At 44.5% G+C, this 18,291-nt stretch overlaps 1 protein-coding gene across 1 annotated transcript; it reads left to right on the top strand.

The window, feature by feature from the left end:
* The first annotated feature begins 481 nt into the window (after positions 1-481).
* On the top strand, positions 482-14,445 carry TM9SF1 (transmembrane 9 superfamily member 1). The gene is made up of 6 exons (XM_044287411.1): positions 482-617; positions 2,285-2,601; positions 10,440-11,040; positions 11,130-11,315; positions 13,033-13,306; positions 13,428-14,445. The coding sequence occupies exons 2-6, from the start codon at positions 2,287-2,289 to the stop codon at positions 13,819-13,821; spliced, it is 1,770 nt and encodes a 589-aa protein (XP_044143346.1). The 5' UTR covers positions 482-617; positions 2,285-2,286; the 3' UTR covers positions 13,822-14,445.
* The last annotated feature ends 3,846 nt before the right edge of the window (positions 14,446-18,291 follow it).

Here is an 18,291-nt window from a genome sequence, read left to right as displayed (position 1 = left end):
CAGGATACAAGAACGTGGGGTGCTGCATTTTTGTATCTTTTTTTTTTTTTTTTTTTTTTTTTTACGTGTACATCAAATGGAGGCATTAAACGTGATGTGAACCCACCCTAAAAACGTCGCACATTCCAATGCAGAGAAAAACGCGTGCGGCAGATGCGTCACGTGACAAAACTGACATAAGTGGAATATTCAGCACCAAGGCAATTATCCACATAAGCAGAGACGGAAGGAGAGCCCCTGGCTATCCTGGAATCACTGGCTGTGCAACCCCTTCCTAGCCATTCATGGAGAGTTGCCCAGGTAACACACCTCAGGCATGCTGAGGAACAAGTCGCGGTACCGCCCACTCCTAGGACAGAGCTGCTGACGTGTTCGGGTCGTCTAACGCAATGCCGGAAGGACCCCCTGTACTATGACGTTGTGTCCCGCCGGTAATAAGGGGCGCGGAGCGCGGTGTACTTACCTAGCATTAGGATATTTAGAACACTAAATTTAGGGACTTTCGGGAAGATACGGAGTGGAAGTGCGCTGGATCAGGCAGGCGTAGGACGAATCTATGACGTCACGAGAGTGAAGGACCCCGGGATCTGTCAGAGGATCCTGGAGACGGAGTGCAGGTAAGAAGTGGGCAACAGTCAGGTTCCCTTGGTTCGCTGCTGCCTGCTCTATGCTCATTGCAGGTAGTTCCCCTGGCAGCAGAAGCGGCGCCATATATATGTCAGTGTGCCCACTCACTATCACCATGGTGTCCATAGTGATTCCACACGCATATAGATAAGAGGTATGCTAGGTAACGCCTGTATACTGCCAGGTGTACAGAGGAAGCAGTCAGGAGGGCTGGCATAGTGAGATAGCCTAGGAGGCAGGTGCACAGCAGTCACTATTGGCACCTATGGAAGCCTCTTGCTGGGTTACCTTCCTGACTGGCTCCTCAATCTGACCGCCAACTCCTGTGTCTTATCCCATCGTTTTCTCTGAATGCCAAAAGACTGGAGATTGGTCGTACAAGCTGCAGTATTGTGACATACGTATTGTCCCATTACACTATGTATACCCATCAAAAACAGCATCTGTCAGCAGGGTCAACCCTACTAAACCAGGCCTAACCCTGCTGTATCCAACAATACTTATTTATTCTACCCTGCGCCGTTAAGAAGAAAAATCAGTTTCTTGTAATATGCAGATCAGGCTCCTGGAGCACCGATGGGCCGACTTAAGCTTTGAAGCACCAGTTTGTCAAATTCACTACTTCCCCTTGGTTGACAGGGCCAGATATCTATAAACCTAGTATTGGCACAAGCGCTGAGCGGAACGGGTGCCATAGCCGTGGGTTGCCTGCTGTTTCTTATAGCAGACACCCACAGCTGATGACCGCAACCGGCAGTAATGCCAATCGTGGACATTTAACCCCCTCAGATGCCGTAGTCAATCCTGACCACGGCATCTGAGCATGTGAAACACCGGAAGCGCGCGGGATACCCCGTGCGGTGATCGGAGGAGCCAGAGCTTGTGTGCAGCAGCCCCTGTCTTTGTGACTGACAGGAGGCTGCTGCATAGTATTTCCTATGGAGCCCCTGCCTGTAATAGGGCTCCATAGGAGACAAGCATCTTTCTCATAGACTCCAATGCTAGTGCATTGGAGTCTATGAGAATAGCAATCTAATGATTGCATGTTATAGTTCCCTATGGGAACTATAAAAAAGTGTTAAAAAAATATAACGTTTTTAAAAATAAAAAAAAACATAAAAAAATGAACCCCCATACAGCTCTGTACATATGATCACAAAAAGTTATCGGGGTCAAAATATGGCGCTGAAAAAATAAAACTGATCTTTTTTTTCCCCCACTTTTATTATTTTATCATGTATCAAAACGCAAGAAAAACTTATACCTATAAAAGGTATTGCTGGATTCGTACTGACCTGTAGAATAAAGTAGTTGGTCAGTTTTATCGCACATTAAATGTCGTAAATAAAAAAAACATAAAACTATGGTGGAAATGCATTATTTTTTGTTTTTTTGGGCAATTTCAATTTGGAATTTTCCTGCTTCCCACTACATCATATGCAATATTAAATGGTGGCGTTGGAAAGTACAGCTTGTCCTGCAAAAAAACAAGCCCTCATATGGCTACGTGAACAGACAAATAAAAAAAGTTATAGCTCTGGGAAGGCAGGGAGCGCAAAACGAAAACGCAAAATAAAACTCTGCTTTTATTTTCATACTGTTCTTGATCTTTCTTTGCAACAGTTTTTCAAATCAAGTGTTTTTTTCTCTCTTTTAGACATGTATGTCTTGCACTCTTTGGCCGTTCTTTGTGTGTGGACTATGGTTCCTTCACCGATTACCGGGGACAATCGATACAAGCAAGGTGATGCAGTAATGCTGTATGTGAATAAAGTGGGGCCATATCATAACCCACAGGAGACCTATCATTACTATCAGCTGCCAGTGTGTGCCCCTTCACAAATTCGTCACAAGAGCCTGACCCTGGGAGAGGTGCTTGATGGAGATCGGATGGCAGAGTCCATGTACAAGATAGCATTCCGCGTTAACGTGGAGAGAGAGCCCCTCTGTGAGCTCAAGCTGGCTGTTAGTCAGGTAAGACATTACACCCTCCTGTCTCAGCAGATCTCTTCATCATCGCCGTATAAAGGTTTTGTTTCCCGTTTATGATGTGCAATAATCTTTTAATTGCCTTATAATCTATGAACCAAATACTGCAATACATCAGGTCAGTGCTTTCAGTTCCCAAAAGCCTTTTAAGAAATTAAAGGTAGGTTCTGTTTCGTCGCTTTAGACAGCTCTTCCACATTTTCTATGCAGATATATGAAGACACTAGCAGAAGGTCCCGGCTTCACACGGGTACATTTCATCTATTTCATTTAATGTTTGCGTGTGTTGTTAAAAGATATCGACAGTATCCACTATAATAGTGACATCTACAGTACCATCCACAGAGGCCTGTCCCTTAACAGGAACATCCACAGCGTCCTTCCCTTATATAGTGACCTCCACAGTGGCCGCCCCTTTTTTAGTGACCTCCACAGTAACTTGTCTTGTTAACAGTGATTTCCACAATAACCCACCCCCTTAACAGTGACCTCCACAGAGCTCCATTCCCTTAAAATTTGACCTCCACACACCCTGCCCCTTAACAGTGACCTCTACAGCACCCCTCCCCTTAACACTGACCTCCATAGCAGACCAGCCCCTTACCTGTGACCTCCACCGTTTCCTGCCTCCTTAACAGTGACCTCCACAGCAGCTTGCCCCCTTAACAGTGACCTCCACAGAAGCCGCCCCTTTATTAGTGACCTCCACAGTACCCCATCTCCTTAACAGTTATTTCCACAACACTCCGTCCCCTTAACAGAAGCCTCTACAGCATTTTGCCCCTTAACACTGACCTCCACAGCAGCCTGCCGCTAGGGTGGCCAGAGGTCCAGTTTTAGGCCGGACAGTCCGTCCAGACCGTTTCAGGCTCCTTGTTCTCTGTCCGGCGTAGGGCATGGATGGACCCAGGGATGTTCTTTTGAACAGCTCACTCTCAGACAGCAGGACTGTGCTGTCTGAGCGTGAGCTGCAGGGATAAAGTCACCCTCCCTCCCCTGCAGCTGACAGAAGATGATTTTTTTTTTTTACCTTTAATTTTTTCAATTCTCGTCATCTGCGGAGTGGGAAGGGGCGTGGCTTAGCGCGACCTGGTGGTGGGGTTTTAAGTCCCCCTTAACTGTGACCTCCACAGCACTCCGCTCCCTTAACAGTGTCATCCACAGTGCCCTGCCCCTTTAAAGCTGACCTACAGCAGTGAAGAAAAATGGCTGGGTTGTTATGGAAACCTGGTGTAAAACTGTGTGTATGTGGAGACTAAGGCCTGCAAGCTTATATTGGCTGATAAGGGTCATGTGACTAGGCTTCTCTTGGCTAATGCATTTTTAGGGAATATCTCAGGAACAGTACGTGCTAGAGAGCTAAGACCTGGTCTAAAACCTTCCTTGACACGTGATGTACCCGTGTGCCAAATTTCGTGATTGTAAATGCAACGGTGCAGATTCCTTTAGCGGACATACATACACACATTCAGCTTTATACTGTATATTAGATCATTTTCCTGTTTCCACTAGGGCTGGGAAATTAATCAAATTGATTTTATTAATCCCAAAAACACAAATGCAATAGCACTCTTCAACCAGCACTCTGCCCTGCCTCTATGCTGGATGTTGAATGAGGCATTAGTGTACATTTTGGCCGAAGCGTAATAAGCCACTCACCACGTGAAGGTCGCCTCTATGAGAGGTCCCTAACACTAGTTCCTACCTGTTATGGGACATGACAGCCACCCAAAGTCCAGGAAACGCAGGTACAGCATGCATGCCAGGCACACTCTGCTTTTAACCCCGTCCGGTGCCATATCAGCTTCCATCGGATCCAGGGATGCAAGTACCAACATGCATGCTGAGCCCACTATACAGGGAGTGCAGAATTATTAGGCAAGTTGTATTTTTGAGGATTAATTTTATTATTGAACAACAACCATGTTCTCAATGAACCCAAAAAACTCATTAATATCAAAGCTGAATATTTTTGGAAGTAGTTTTTAGTTTGTCTTTAGTTTTAGCTATTTTAGGGGGATATCTGTGTGTGCAGGTGACTATTACTGTGCATAATTATTAGGCAACTTAACAAAAAACAAATATATACCCATTTCAATTATTTATTTTTACCAGTGAAACCAATATAACATCTCAACATTCACAAATATACATTTCTGACATTCAAAAACAAAACAAAAACAAATCCGTGACCAATATAGCCACCTTTCTTTGCAAGGACACTCAAAAGCCTGCCATCCATGGATTCTGTCAGTGCTTTGATCTGTTCACCATCAACATTGCGTGCAGCAGCAACCACAGCCTCCCAGACACTGTTCAGAGAGGTGTACTGTTTTCCCTCCTTGTAAATCTCACATTTGATGATGGACCACAGGTTCTCAATGGGGTTCAGATCAGGTGAACAAGGAGGCCGTGTCATTAGATTTTCTTCTTTTATACCCTTTCTTGCCAGCCACGTTGTGGAGTACTTGGACGCGTGTGATGGAGCATTGTCCTGCATGAAAATCATGTTTTTCTTACCTTGCAGACTTCTTCCTGTACCACTGCTTGAAGAAGGTGTCTTCCAGAAACTGGCAGTAGGACTGGGAGTTGAGCTTGACTCCATCCTCAACCCAAAAAGGCCCCACAAGCTCATCTTTGATGATACCAGCCCAAAACAGTACTCCACCTCCACCTTGCTGGCGTCTGAGTCGGACTGGAGCTCTCTGCCCTTTACCAATCAAGCCATCTGGCCCATCAAGACTCACTCTCATTTCATCAGTCCATAAAACCTTAGAAAAATCAGTCTTGAGATTTTTCTTGGCCCAGTCTTGACGTTTCAGCTTGTGTGTCTTGTTCAGTGGTGGTCGTCTTTCAGCCTTTCTTACCTTGGCCATGTCTCTGAGTATTGCACACCTTGTGCTTTTGGGCACTCCAGTGATGTTGCAGCTCTGAAATATGGCCAAACTGGTGGCAAGTGGCATCTTGGCAGCTGCACGCTTGACTTTTCTCAGTTCATGGGCAGTTATTTTGCGCCTTGGTTTTTCCACACGCTTCTTGCGACCCTGTTGACTATTTTGAATGAAACGCTTGATTGTTCGATGATCACGCTTCAGAAGCTTTGCAATTTTAAGAGTGCTGCATACCTCTGCAAGATATCTCACTATTTTTGCCTTTTCTGAGCCTGTCAAGTCCTTCTTTTGACCCATTTTGCCTAATAATTATGCACACCTGATATAGGGTGTTGATGTCATTAGACCACACCCCTTCTCATTACAGAGATGCACATCACCTAATATGCTTAATTGGTAGTAGGCTTTCGAGCCTATACAGCTTGGAGTAAGACAACTTACATAAAGAGGATGATGTGGTCAAAATACTCATTTGCCTAATAATTCTGCACGTAGTGTATACTTCTCCTGGAGCCAAATGGCTACTGGTAGGCGCTATGAAAGCAGACTCAGTTTTATACTGACTTTTAAAACCAGCCTCCAGGGCAGACTAACTGGTCAGGTGTGCATGACTGCATGGAGATCGCCACGCCTCCAATATATACTACAAAGAAAAAAATGTGGGTGGTTCAGTCAGCACAACCCTGTATGCAGGTGCACATTGCTATGGCGAAATACACATACAAACGCAAAAACACAAATGCAATAGCACTCTGCAACCAGCACTCTGCCCTGCCTCTATGCTGGATGTTGAATGAGGCATTAGTGTACATTTTGGCCAAAGCGTAATAAGCCACTCACCACGTGAAGGTCGCCTCCATGAGTGGTCCCTAACACTAGTTCCTACCTGTTATGGGCCACGACAGCCACACAAAGTCCATGGAGCGCAGGTACAGCATGCACGCCAGGCACATTCTGCTTTTAACCCCGTCCGGTGCCATATCAGCTTCCATCGGATCCAGGGATGCAAGTACCAACATGCATGCTGAGCCCACTATATACTTCTCCTGGAGCCAAATGGCTACTGGTAGGTGCTGTATAAGCAAACTCAGTTTTATACTGACTTTAAAACCAGCCTCCAGGGCATTTTATTAATCATCATTTCAGTGGATATCAATAGTGATTTTATTAGAATCGTGACATCAGTATAGCCTCGCCCTTGGGCCTCATGCATACAACCGTATTCTGTGATCGTACTGCAATATTTTGCGGATTGCTCACAGACCCGTTCATTTCTATCGGTCTGCAAAAAAAAAAAAAATTGATATAATCTGTGTGCCATCCGCATACATGCAGCTGGGCTGTAAATTATAGAACCTGTCCTACGCTTGCATGTTTTGTGGGTCCTGTGAAAATTGCGGGATGCAGATAGACTTCATCCATATTTTGCAGATCCGCAATTTGTGGACCACAAAACTGATATGGGGGGGTGTCAGAGGCCTTACAGACAGGGCTAATATTGGGCTGCAAGAACACTGTAGGACCCTGTACTGAGTGAAGCCGGGCTCCTACTGTAACCGAGAGCAGAAGTAAATCTGATCCAGGCTTTTTAAAGGGATATTCCAGTTGTGACTAGCTACCCCCAATTCTCAGGATAGGGGGTAAATGCTAGATTGATGGGGATCCTACTACTGGAACTCCCACCAATCACGAGAAAGGAGACCCATACACTTTAGGGACCCCTGATATGAATGGAGTGGCAAGTCGGGCATGCAAACTGCTGCTCTATTAATTTATATTCCAGAAATAGAGCGCTGTGCAGATGTTGCTTGACCTGACGCTCCTTTCATTTCAGGGGGCCCGAAGGGGGTATGGGGTCTCCGTTCTCGTGAGCAGTGGGGACCCTAGTGGTAGGATTTTATATATATATATAATATATATATTTTTTATTTATTTCTTTGCATGAGACTTATAGGCCAGACAGCCCCTTTAAATGGGTTGTATGATCATGGACAATGAATGGGGGCATATCACTAGGATATGCCCCTATTGTCTTATAGGTGTGGGTCCCACCGCTGGGACCCGCACCTATATCGAGAACGGGGCCCACAAGTGAAGGAGGGCGCAGCCGCCCTCTATTCATTTTCTATGGGGCTGGCGAAAATAGCAGCAGTGGGACCCGCACCTATAAGACAATGGGGGCATATCCTAGCGATATTCCCCCATTGTCCATGATGAGACAAACCCTTTAAGTGCTTTGCTTACTGAGCAGCAGTCATTCAGGGAAGACATGATAGTTTACTTTGTGACCAATACATTAGTTGTAAATGGAATGAATTCTTAAGATATTCTAGATAAACTGGTTGGTACATTCCAGTGTTCTCTTGGTTGGCTCTGCTTGCTGTGGTAATTGCTAATTGAGTAATTGTTGGTTTAGGCTACATTCACACAACAGTGAAAAAAAAAAAGTTTGTTTAAAACTGATAAACTGTCAGTTGTTAAAGGGGTTCTCCGGGAATTAAGAAAATGAAAATATGCAAATACTACTTTATTATAAATATATTCCCAAATACCTTTTTTTAGTTATAATGGCTCGTTTTGACTGGGGAGCAATCATCAGGAGAAACAAAATGGCCGCCATCCTACAAAACCTTTCCTAAATACACAGGAGGACAAGTTACTTCACAACACTGAGCTAAAGAGCTGCCTCATCCTCCTCTCTGCTCTGACTGTCAGAGTGACAGTCTGGTCAGCTGTGAGGAGCCCTCAAACAGCTTATTGGTGGAGTTGTCAAACATCCCCCAATCTTATATTAATGACCTGTCCTCAGGATAGGCCATCAATATAAAAATCCTGGAGCTTTTAAAAAAAAAAATAAAAAAAAAATGGCCAGACAACTGCTTTAATTTTAACAAACATAGTTAAACCTCTCTTATTATTATTTATCATTCATTGATCTCTTTATATTGATAACACACTATAGTTTAATCCTCTTCTAGTGAACAAATGAGAGAGCATCTTATCATATGGATTAAGGACCTTACTGATCGATGAGTCATTCAAAGATTGTCTTCTTTTTATTTTATGCACTTATATAGCGCTACTATATTCCGCAGCACTTTACAGACATTAGCCTCCACTTATATAGCGCTACTATATTCCGCAGCACTTTACAGACATTAGCACCCCCTAAATAGCGCTACTATATTCCGCAGCTCTTTACAGACATTAGCATCCACTTATATAGCGCTACTATATTCTGCAGCGCTTTACAGACATTAGCATCCACTTATATAGCGCTACTATATTCCGCAGCTCTTTACAGACATTAGCATCCACTTATATAGCGCTACTATATTCTGCAGCGCTTTACAGACATTAGCATCCACTTATATAGCGCTACTATATTCTGCAGCACTTTACAGACATTAGCATCCACTTATATAGCGCTACTATATTCCGCAGCACTTTACAGACATTAGCATCCACTTATATAGCGCTACTATATTCCACGGCGCTTTACAGACATTAGCATCCACTTATATAGCACTACTATATTCCACAGCACTTTACAGACATTAGCATCCACTTATATAGCGCTACTATAGTCCACAGCGCTTTACAGACATTAGCATCCACTTTATATAGCGCTACTATATTCCACAGTACTTTACAGACATTAGCATCCACTTATATAGCGCTACTATATTCCGCAGCTCTTTACAGACATTAGCATCCACTTATATAGCGCTACTATATTCCACAGCGCTTTACAGACATTAGCATCTACTTATATAGCGCTACTATATTCCGCAGCACTTTACAGACATTAGCATCCACTTTATATAGCGCTACTATATTCCACAGTACTTTACAGACATTAGCATCCACTTATATAGCGCTACTATATTCCGCAGCGCTTTACAGACATTAGCATCCACTTATATAGCACTACTATAGTCCACAGCACTTTACAGACATTAGCATCCACTTATATAGCGCTACTATATTCCGCAGCACTTTACAGACATTAGCATCCACTTATATAGCGCTACTATATTCCACAGCGCTTTACAGACATTAGCATCCACTTATATAGCGCTACTATATTGCACAGCACTTTACAGACATTAGTATCCACTTATATAGCACTACTATATTCCACAGCGCTTTACAGACATTAGCATCCACTTATATAGCGCTACTATATTCCGCAGCACTTTACAGACATTAGCATCCACTTATATAGCGCTACTATATTCCGCAGCGCTTTACAGACATTAGCATCCACTTATATAGCGCTACTATATTCCACAGCACTTTACAGACATTAGCATCCACTTATATAGCGCTACTATATTCCACAGCCCTTTACAGTCTTTAGCATCCACTTATATAGCGCTACTATATTCCACAGCACTTTACAGACATTAGCATCCACTTATATAGCGCTACTATATTCCACAGCGCTTTACAGACATTAGCATCCACTTTATATAGCGTTACTACTATATTCCGCAGCGCTTTACAGACATTAGCATCCACTTATATAGCGCTACTACTATATTCCGCAGCGCTTTACAGACATTAGCATCCACTTATATAGCGCTACTATATTCCACAGCACTTTACAGACATTAGCATCCAACTGCCTCACAATCTAAGGTCCCTATCAGTATGTCTTTGGAGTGTGGGAGGAAACCGGAGAACCAGCAAAAACCCATGCAAACACGGGGAGAACATACAAACTCCATGCAGATGTTGTCCTTGCCCTAGCGCTGCAGGGCACCAGTGCTAACCACTGAGCCACCGTCTTCTATGGATAGGAGGAACTCTGTATAAGTAATACTTGGATATGATAGTATAAAGTATTCTTGAATTCTTCAATTTTTTTTGTGTTATCTTCATCTTTTACTAATATATGCAGTGTATTTCTATTTTTCTTTCTTTAAGGTAGAGGAGCTACGTCAAGCCATTGAAGAACTGTACTACTTTGAGTTTGTTTTGGATGATATACCAATTCGTGGTTTTGTGGGATATATGGAGGAGAGTGGCTTCTTGCCACACACTCATAAGATTGGTTTGTGGGCACACCTGGACTTCAACATTGAGTATAAAGACGACCGTATAATATTCGCCAATGTTAGTGTCCGAGATGTGAAACCGTTCAGTTTGGATGATGTCAGGGAGCCTCTTAGCTTGACTCACACTTACAGTGTACGCTGGTTCCCTACATCTGTCACCTATGAGAGACGCGGTGACCGCCTTAGAGACTCTAGCTTCTTCCCAAAAAGCTTGGAGATTCATTGGCTTTCAATCATCAATTCCATGGTGCTAGTTTTTTTGCTCCTGGGGTTTGTGGTAATTATTCTCATGCGTGTTCTTAAGAGCGACCTTGCACGGTACAATCTAGATGAGGAGGGAACAGATGACATGGAACAGGGAGACAACGGATGGAAGATTATACACACAGATGTTTTCCGTTTCCCACCTTACCGAAGTCTCCTTTGTGCTGTGCTTGGAGTAGGGTCTCAGTTTCTTGCACTTGGCACAGGTAATGTTTTAGACAGTACAAGACAGATCTTTGTGTTCTGTTACTCTCATAGACTCTCCTGATTAATATATTGTCCATTCTCTCCTTAGGCATCATAGTAATGGTTCTTCTTGGCATGTTTAATGTGCACAGACATGGTGCTATCAATTCTGCCGCTATCTTACTGTATGCCCTCACTTGCTGCATCTCCGGCTATGTGTCTAGTAATTTTTATCGACAGTTGGGGGGAGATCGCTGGGTGTGGAACATCGTCTTGACTACTAGTCTTTTCTCAGGTAGTGCCTTCTTTATTACATATTCCATCTCTGATAACATCTTACTGTTTTTTAACATCTTTATGGTTTATGTCTAAGGGCTCTTTCACATCTGCGTTATTGTCTTCCGGCATAGAGTTCCGTCGTCGGGGCTCTATGCCGGAAGAATACTGATCAGGATTATCCTAATGCATTCTGAATGGACAGTCCGTCCTTCAGGATGCATCAGGATGTCTTCCGTTACGGAACGGAACGTTTTTTGGCCGCAGCAAATAGCGCAGCATGCTGCGCTTTTTGCTCCGGCCAAAAATCCGGAACACTTGCCGCAAGGCCGGATCCGGAATGAATGCCCATTGAAAGGCATTGATCCGGATCCGGCCTTAAGCTAAACGTCGTTTCGGCGCATTGCCGGATGCAACGTTTAGCTTTTTCTCAATGGTTACCATGGCTGCCGGGACGCTAAAGTCCTGGCAACCATGGTAAAGTGTAGTGGGGAGCAGCATACTTACCATCCGTGCGGCTCCCGGGGCGCTCCAGAGTGACGTCAGGGCGCCCCAGGCGCATGGATGACGTGATCGCATGGATCACATGATCCATGCGCATGGGGCGCTCTGACGTCACTCTGGAGCGCCCCGGGAGCCGCGCGGACTGTAAGTATGCCGCTCCCCCGCTCCCCACTACTACTATGGCAACCAGGACTTTAATAGCGTCCTGGGTGCCATAGTAACACTGAAAGCAATTTGAAGACGGATCCGTCTTCAAATGCTTTCAGTACACTTGCGTTTTTCCGGATCCGGCGTGTAATTCCGGCAAGTGGAGTACACGCCGGATCCGGACAACGCAAGTGTGAAAGAGGCCTAAGCTTGAAAAGTCTAACTCTGGATTTACAAGGCCCAATTATTGGGAACGAATGTTCCTACGAATGCTCGTTTCCGATACTCTGCCTTTCTCAAGGCGCCGCAGATCACCTGATGAGCGAGTGAAATGCTTCATCATCGGGTAAAACGGTTGGGCAGCAGATGTGCGGTGTGAACAGCACTCTGCTGCCCAGAAACAGTGCAGCTGTAGGAGGAAGAGCGATAGCAGTAGGCATTGCTGTAAATGCAGCTGTAGGAGGAAGAGCGATAGCAGTAGGCATTGCTGTAAATGCAGCTGCTCACTGACGAGCAGTCAATTGTTGGGAAGGAACACTTTCTTCCCAACAATCATCTGCTCATCAGCGCAGATGGACACAAATGGAGCCTGACAGACCCCGTTGACTTTTAGGGCTGTTTCACACAAGCGGATGCCATGCGTGACATCCGCTCCGTGAAAGAGTGCCAAGACCCGCTCCGGACAGCAGAGACACGGAGCAGTAACATGATTGATAATGCTCTGTGCCTCTCTGTGATCTCTTTACTACAAAATCACAGGGAGATAAAGTTGTCACTGTTATTTCGTAGTAAAGAGGTCACAGATAGGCACGGAGCATTATCAGTCATGTTACTGCTCCGTGCCTCTGCAGTCTGCATCGGGTCTTGGCTGTCATTCACGCAGCGGGTGTCACGCACGGCACCCGCTCGTGTGAAACAGCCCTTAATGGTTCTGTCAAGTTTCCATCATGGTGTCAGTTTTCATGAAGAATAGCACAGTGTGATCTGAGAGCAATGTGAAGAAAACCTAATGTTTGCTTTCATTTATAACACAAGTATCTTGCCCCGTCTGAAAATGACTCGCATAATCATTTTTCTATACGCAGCCCCATTTTTCCTTACTTGGAGTGTTGTAAACTCAGTTCATTGGGCCAACGGTTCAACACAAGCTCTTCCAGCAACCACAATCCTCCTCCTCCTCACTGTCTGGCTTCTGGTTGGATTTCCACTTACTGTTATTGGAGGCATTTTTGGTAAAAACAGTGCAGGAAACTTTGAAGCTCCATGTCGGACTAAGAACATTGCTAGAGAGATCCCTCGTCAACCATGGTACAAGTCTGCTCCAGTCCATATGGCTATTGGTGGATTCCTGCCATTCAGGTATGATGACCTTTTCCTCTTGTTTTCAGCCGTTGTTACGGACTTGCCTATAAATGTGGCTTTGCAAATATTTGCTTAGACTGTTGTGCACCTATTAATCTACCTTTTTCTTTCTTCACAGTGCCATCTCTGTGGAGCTGTACTACATCTTTGCTACTGTGTGGGGACGGGAGCAGTACACTCTGTATGGGATACTGTTCATTGTATTTGCCATCCTGCTAAGTGTTGGCGCGTGCATCTCGGTGGCACTGACCTACTTCCAGCTGTCGGGTGAAGATTATCGCTGGTGGTGGCGGTCCATTATGAGCACAGGATCCACTGGAGCGTTTATCTTTCTGTACTCTGTCTTCTACTACTGGCGGCGTTCTAATATGTCAGGGGCTGTTCAGACTGTAGAGTTCTTTGGCTACTCTTTCCTTACTGCATACGTCTTCTTTCTTATGCTTGGGACAGTCAGTTTCACAGCATCTCTTCGATTTATTCGCTATATATATGTCAACCTTAAAATGGACTGAGGTAGTGAGCCCGGAACCATTGTTGTGCTTTCAATGCTACGTATGGATAATGGACCAAGAATGGAAGAGACTATGCAAAGGGAGGACCGGAGATCATGCAGCTGCAGCTAGAGGGAAGCCTTCCAAGACCTGACATGGGGAGCTGGGAGAGGCATTCACATGGAGAACTATTTAGCGCAAGCATTGTCAAGTTCCGTGTCACGTATTGAGAGATTTAAAAGGAAAGTAGAATCCGAAATGGCAGAGGTCAGAAGCATATAAAGTATAATAAGTATTTCGGCAGTCCTTTGTGTGGAAGTATGATAGGCTCCTGTTCCTCTGCTGCCAGTCTTTTTCTATTCATGCCTTTCTCAGACTGCTAAATTTGTAAAGAATGCTTCAAATGTCTATCCAGCTACCTGTCGTAATCCAGACTGCTGCAGATTGTCTGCTCATGGAGAAGTCTCCTTTTCCCTGTGGCCTGTGTCAGGAGGTCTACTGGAATGACCTGGCCTGTCTTGTTACTTGGTCTCCTGGGTTGTCCTCGGCCTGACAGACAGTCTTGCTCTCTATTGGACTTCTGTACAAATATATTTATATCTTTTGATTTTTCCTTTTTACAAAATAAAAAAATATATATGAAAACTGTGACTAAATTTAATTGCAGCTATTGTAGATCTGGTTCATGCAAGTGCCTATGGTCAGTGGATGAGCCGTATATGTTTAGTGCGATGGAATGAATCTGGATGATTTTCAGTGAAAGTTTTTTCCTTATTGTCCAAGACAGGGATTTGATTCTACCCTTGGCACTAACCGTACCTATGACTCCTGCACGGAGCTGTAATATGGCACTATGGCTATGTGCATGACTTGCTTATATCATTTAAATACCTTTTTGAGTCTGGGTTTGGTCTTATTAGTGATGCACACCTTTATAAATGTGCATACAGAGATGGCTATCAGTCCGCCCCCTGGACTCCTTAGCCTTGAATGTGCAAGTAATCACTCCTTCAAGATCAGGCTAATTTTGAAAATTATGTTTTCGTTTATCCTCCTCACCTTTCAAGAGCCATTCCTTTGACATAGTCATATGAGGGTTTTTTTTTCTGCAGGGCAAGTTGTGCTTTTTAATGGCGGTATTTAAAGGGGTTTGTCACATTTTGGCAGAACCCCCTATCCTAGCCAGATCTGCAAAGGGAAACATACTTGCCTGCTCCCCACTGCTGGGTCCCATTTTTTTATTTTTTTTATCTCCCTGGCCTCAGCTGCCTCTCTCAAGTCCCCCGCTGTCAACATCCACTTTTACGCTGCTGCAGCCAACGACTGGTTGCAGAGGTGACCTGTCCCCTTAGCATTATGTGACAAATTGACATGAAGCAAAGGGGGGGGAGTTCACTGCAGTGGCGTCAAAGCAGATATTGACAGCAGGGAACCCAAGCGAGGTCGCCAAGGCTGGGGAGCAAAGAAGCCGGGACCCAGCGCAAGGGACATATGCTTCCTTATGCAGATCTGGCCAGGAATGGGTCTGCCCAAAAGATGGCCAATCCCATTAATGTTCCATATAACGCAAGGTAAAAATAGTCTTTATTATATCTTTATTATGCTTTGCTATTTTTACATTATTCAAAACCTTTTCAAAATTTGTGCAGTTTCTTCATATTCAAGTGTGTGAGGTTCGTTGTTTTTTTTTTTTTTTTGCAAAGTTTGCCGTAGACTTTATTGGGAAACGTGCAGCTTTTTCTGCAGTTTTTATTCAATTTCTTGGGAGGAGAGGTGACCATTGTTGCAGGTTAAATAACATGATACTTTTTCATTGCAGTTATACCAATTATGTTTCATCTTTTTTTTTCTTACCTTTTTATTTTCAATATGATAAATGACGAAAGGTGGGGAGTTTAATTTAAAGGGCATCTGTAAGCAGATTTGTACCTATGAAACGGGCATGTGTGCTTGGCAGCTGAAGGCGTTGCCATTACACCTAGAGGCTCAGCCCTCTCTGCAACTGCCTTGACCTCTGCACTTTGGTTGTCAGAGCCAGGTGTGATCACGTTCACACTGCCTGGCCCTATTAATCAAAGTGGAGAGGGTGCAGCAGTTTCGGAGAGAATGGAGCCTCTATGTTTAATGGCAACTTCCCCGTTGCAATCCGGAAACGTATGAACATGGAACCAACACAGATGCCTTCAGCTGCCAAGCCCACATGTAACAGGTCAGCCACTTTCATAGGTGCAAAACTGCTGACAGACGGTCTTTACAATATTTGTATGTTTTTATTTTAAACATGTTTTTATATCATTATTTTAGTCCCCTTAGGGCACTTGAACATGTATTATACACTGCAATAGTTATGTATTGCTTTTATTTATGAAACTGATCTAGCAAAATTAAATGAGCACTGTGATTGGTTCCTGTAAGCAACAAGGCAGTAGTCTTCTGCTGCATGAGTATTGACAGGTTGCTGGCCACTGCTTTGCAAAGCAAAGCAACCATTTAAGTAATATACAGGTTTGTTCCTTAATCCTGGAATCCCACAGCCTGCCCCTTGAAATAGAAGATTCATACTTACTTGCTCCAGCAGTGCATGGCCATGGTCACAGGTACCACCCCTGCCAGTGACTGGCTTCAGTGGTAATGTGGCCACAAGCAGCACGTCACCGCTGGAGTGGTCCATGAGACCATACCCATGGATTGCCAGATGTAAACTGTGCAGGGACCGGAAGATGGAGACAGCATGGGCAGTGCGGAGGACTGGTGCAGCATGGAGCAGGTAGGTATGAATCTCCCCTTTTCAGGGGGCAGGCTGGAGGTACTTGACAAGGGATAACTAGAGATATGTAGTTCCTGGAGCCTAGTACACATATGAGAGGAATCTTAGGGATATGTACCGTATTTTTCGGACTATAACACTTTTTCCCCCAAAAGTGAGGAAAAGCTAATTAAGCACTCGCAGCGAGTGGTGAGGGAAGTGCTTAACTGGCTGTACTCCCTGGTCTTCTTCCAGACCCCATTCTCCACTGTGTCCTGACTGCGTAAAGAGTCAGGACGTAGTGAACTTAGGCACGCACTATTACCTGATGCTGTGCGACGTCAGGTCATAGTGCAGCGCTGGCCGGAAGAAGAGTAGGTTGCCGTGAGTCCTGGATCTGCAGAGTGGCAATGCCGTCCAAAGCAGGACAGGTAAGTTTTTTGTTTTTTAATGTCTCATCTGAGGCTAATGGAGGCTGGGGGTCTGATCTTAGGCTGATGGAGCTTAAGGGTCTGATCTGAGGTCTAATGAAGACTAGGGGTCTGATTTGGGGGTATGATGAGCATTGGGGGTCTGTTCTTGATTGATTTATTTATTTTTATTATATATTTTTTTTATTGTATTATTTTCCTCCTCTAAATCCTCGGTGCTTCTCCTATAGTCCAAAAAAAGGTAATGATCCCCAATCACTTTTTCAGACACTGTCACAGTACAACCAGGCTAGTTTAATTGATTATGTGAAGGAATGGTGGCTGCCCACTGTGCCATATTAATGTAATCAAATTGAAAAATCCTTCACCAAAGATCTTTCTCTAAGGTCTCATGTACATGACTGTACGTGTTTAGCAATCTACAAAACACTGAAACTAGCAATGTGTCCTGCACTTATTCTATTCTTGTATGCAAAACGAACAAGAATGGGACATTTTCTATCTTTTCCCGGCGCTTCCCCAACGGCACTGACAGGAGGGTGTCCCCGCCTCCTGGACAGGACACAACACTGGAGCTCCAGATTTAAAAGGCATTCTCTCCTTACCTAAGCCAGTGTTGTTTCCTGTCCCTGGAGAGCGCAGAAGCTCCTGCTCTAGCTGGTATGCCGGAATATTCACTGCACGGCCTTATTGTTTCCCCGTGACTTGGGCCGATGCAGAGGTCGGGGTCAGTGCGTCACCTCCATTTATACCCACAGCCCATTATGACATCATATGTAAATGAGTCATGGCCCCTATTATGATGCCATAAGTAAGTGAGTCATCTGCCAGGATTCGAATGATGACATCACAAGCAGTGTCTCAACATGACAGCGGCCATTTTGAATGTAATAAGTTACAGACTACAGATAATGGGTTAGCACTTTGTATTTGCAGTACCCCAGAGAAGGTGGCAGCTGCAAATGGCTTGTTCTTTAATCTAATGTTATTTAATGTTAGGATATGTTTTGATTTAACATGTATTGCACCCAGCACATCCATGGATGGATGGCAAAGCCAAGGGTTAATAATCCTAGCTCAGTCCTTTGCAGTAGGTTGTGTGGGTAACCAGGATCAGCCCGCAGATCAGTTACCCTGGGTTCACACCTGAGCGTTCTGAAAGGAGCGCTCTGTATGCGTGATTGTACCGGTGTTTGCAATCGCGCATACAGAGACAAGCGAACGCCCATTGTCGTGCGTTCCCGAAAGTCTATGTATGGGAACGCGCGACAAGACGCCCCAAAGAAGCTCATGGACTTCTTGGGGCGTCTGGCG

Source organism: Bufo gargarizans, chromosome 1 (genome assembly GCF_014858855.1).
Source record: "Bufo gargarizans isolate SCDJY-AF-19 chromosome 1, ASM1485885v1, whole genome shotgun sequence".
NCBI lineage: Eukaryota > Metazoa > Chordata > Amphibia > Anura > Bufonidae > Bufo > Bufo gargarizans.
This window is presented reverse-complemented; position numbering and strand designations above follow the sequence as displayed.

Coding starts and splice junctions, on each gene's coding strand:
- TM9SF1 (XM_044287411.1), top strand. CDS start 2,287: ATGTATGTCTTGCACTCTTTGGCCGTTCTTTGTGTGTGGACTATGGTT. Junction 11,316..13,032: donor GACTACTAGTCTTTTCTCAG/GTAGTGCCTTCT, acceptor TTCTATACGCAG/CCCCATTTTTCCTTACTTGG. Junction 13,307..13,427: donor GGTGGATTCCTGCCATTCAG/GTATGATGACCT, acceptor CTTTCTTCACAG/TGCCATCTCTGTGGAGCTGT.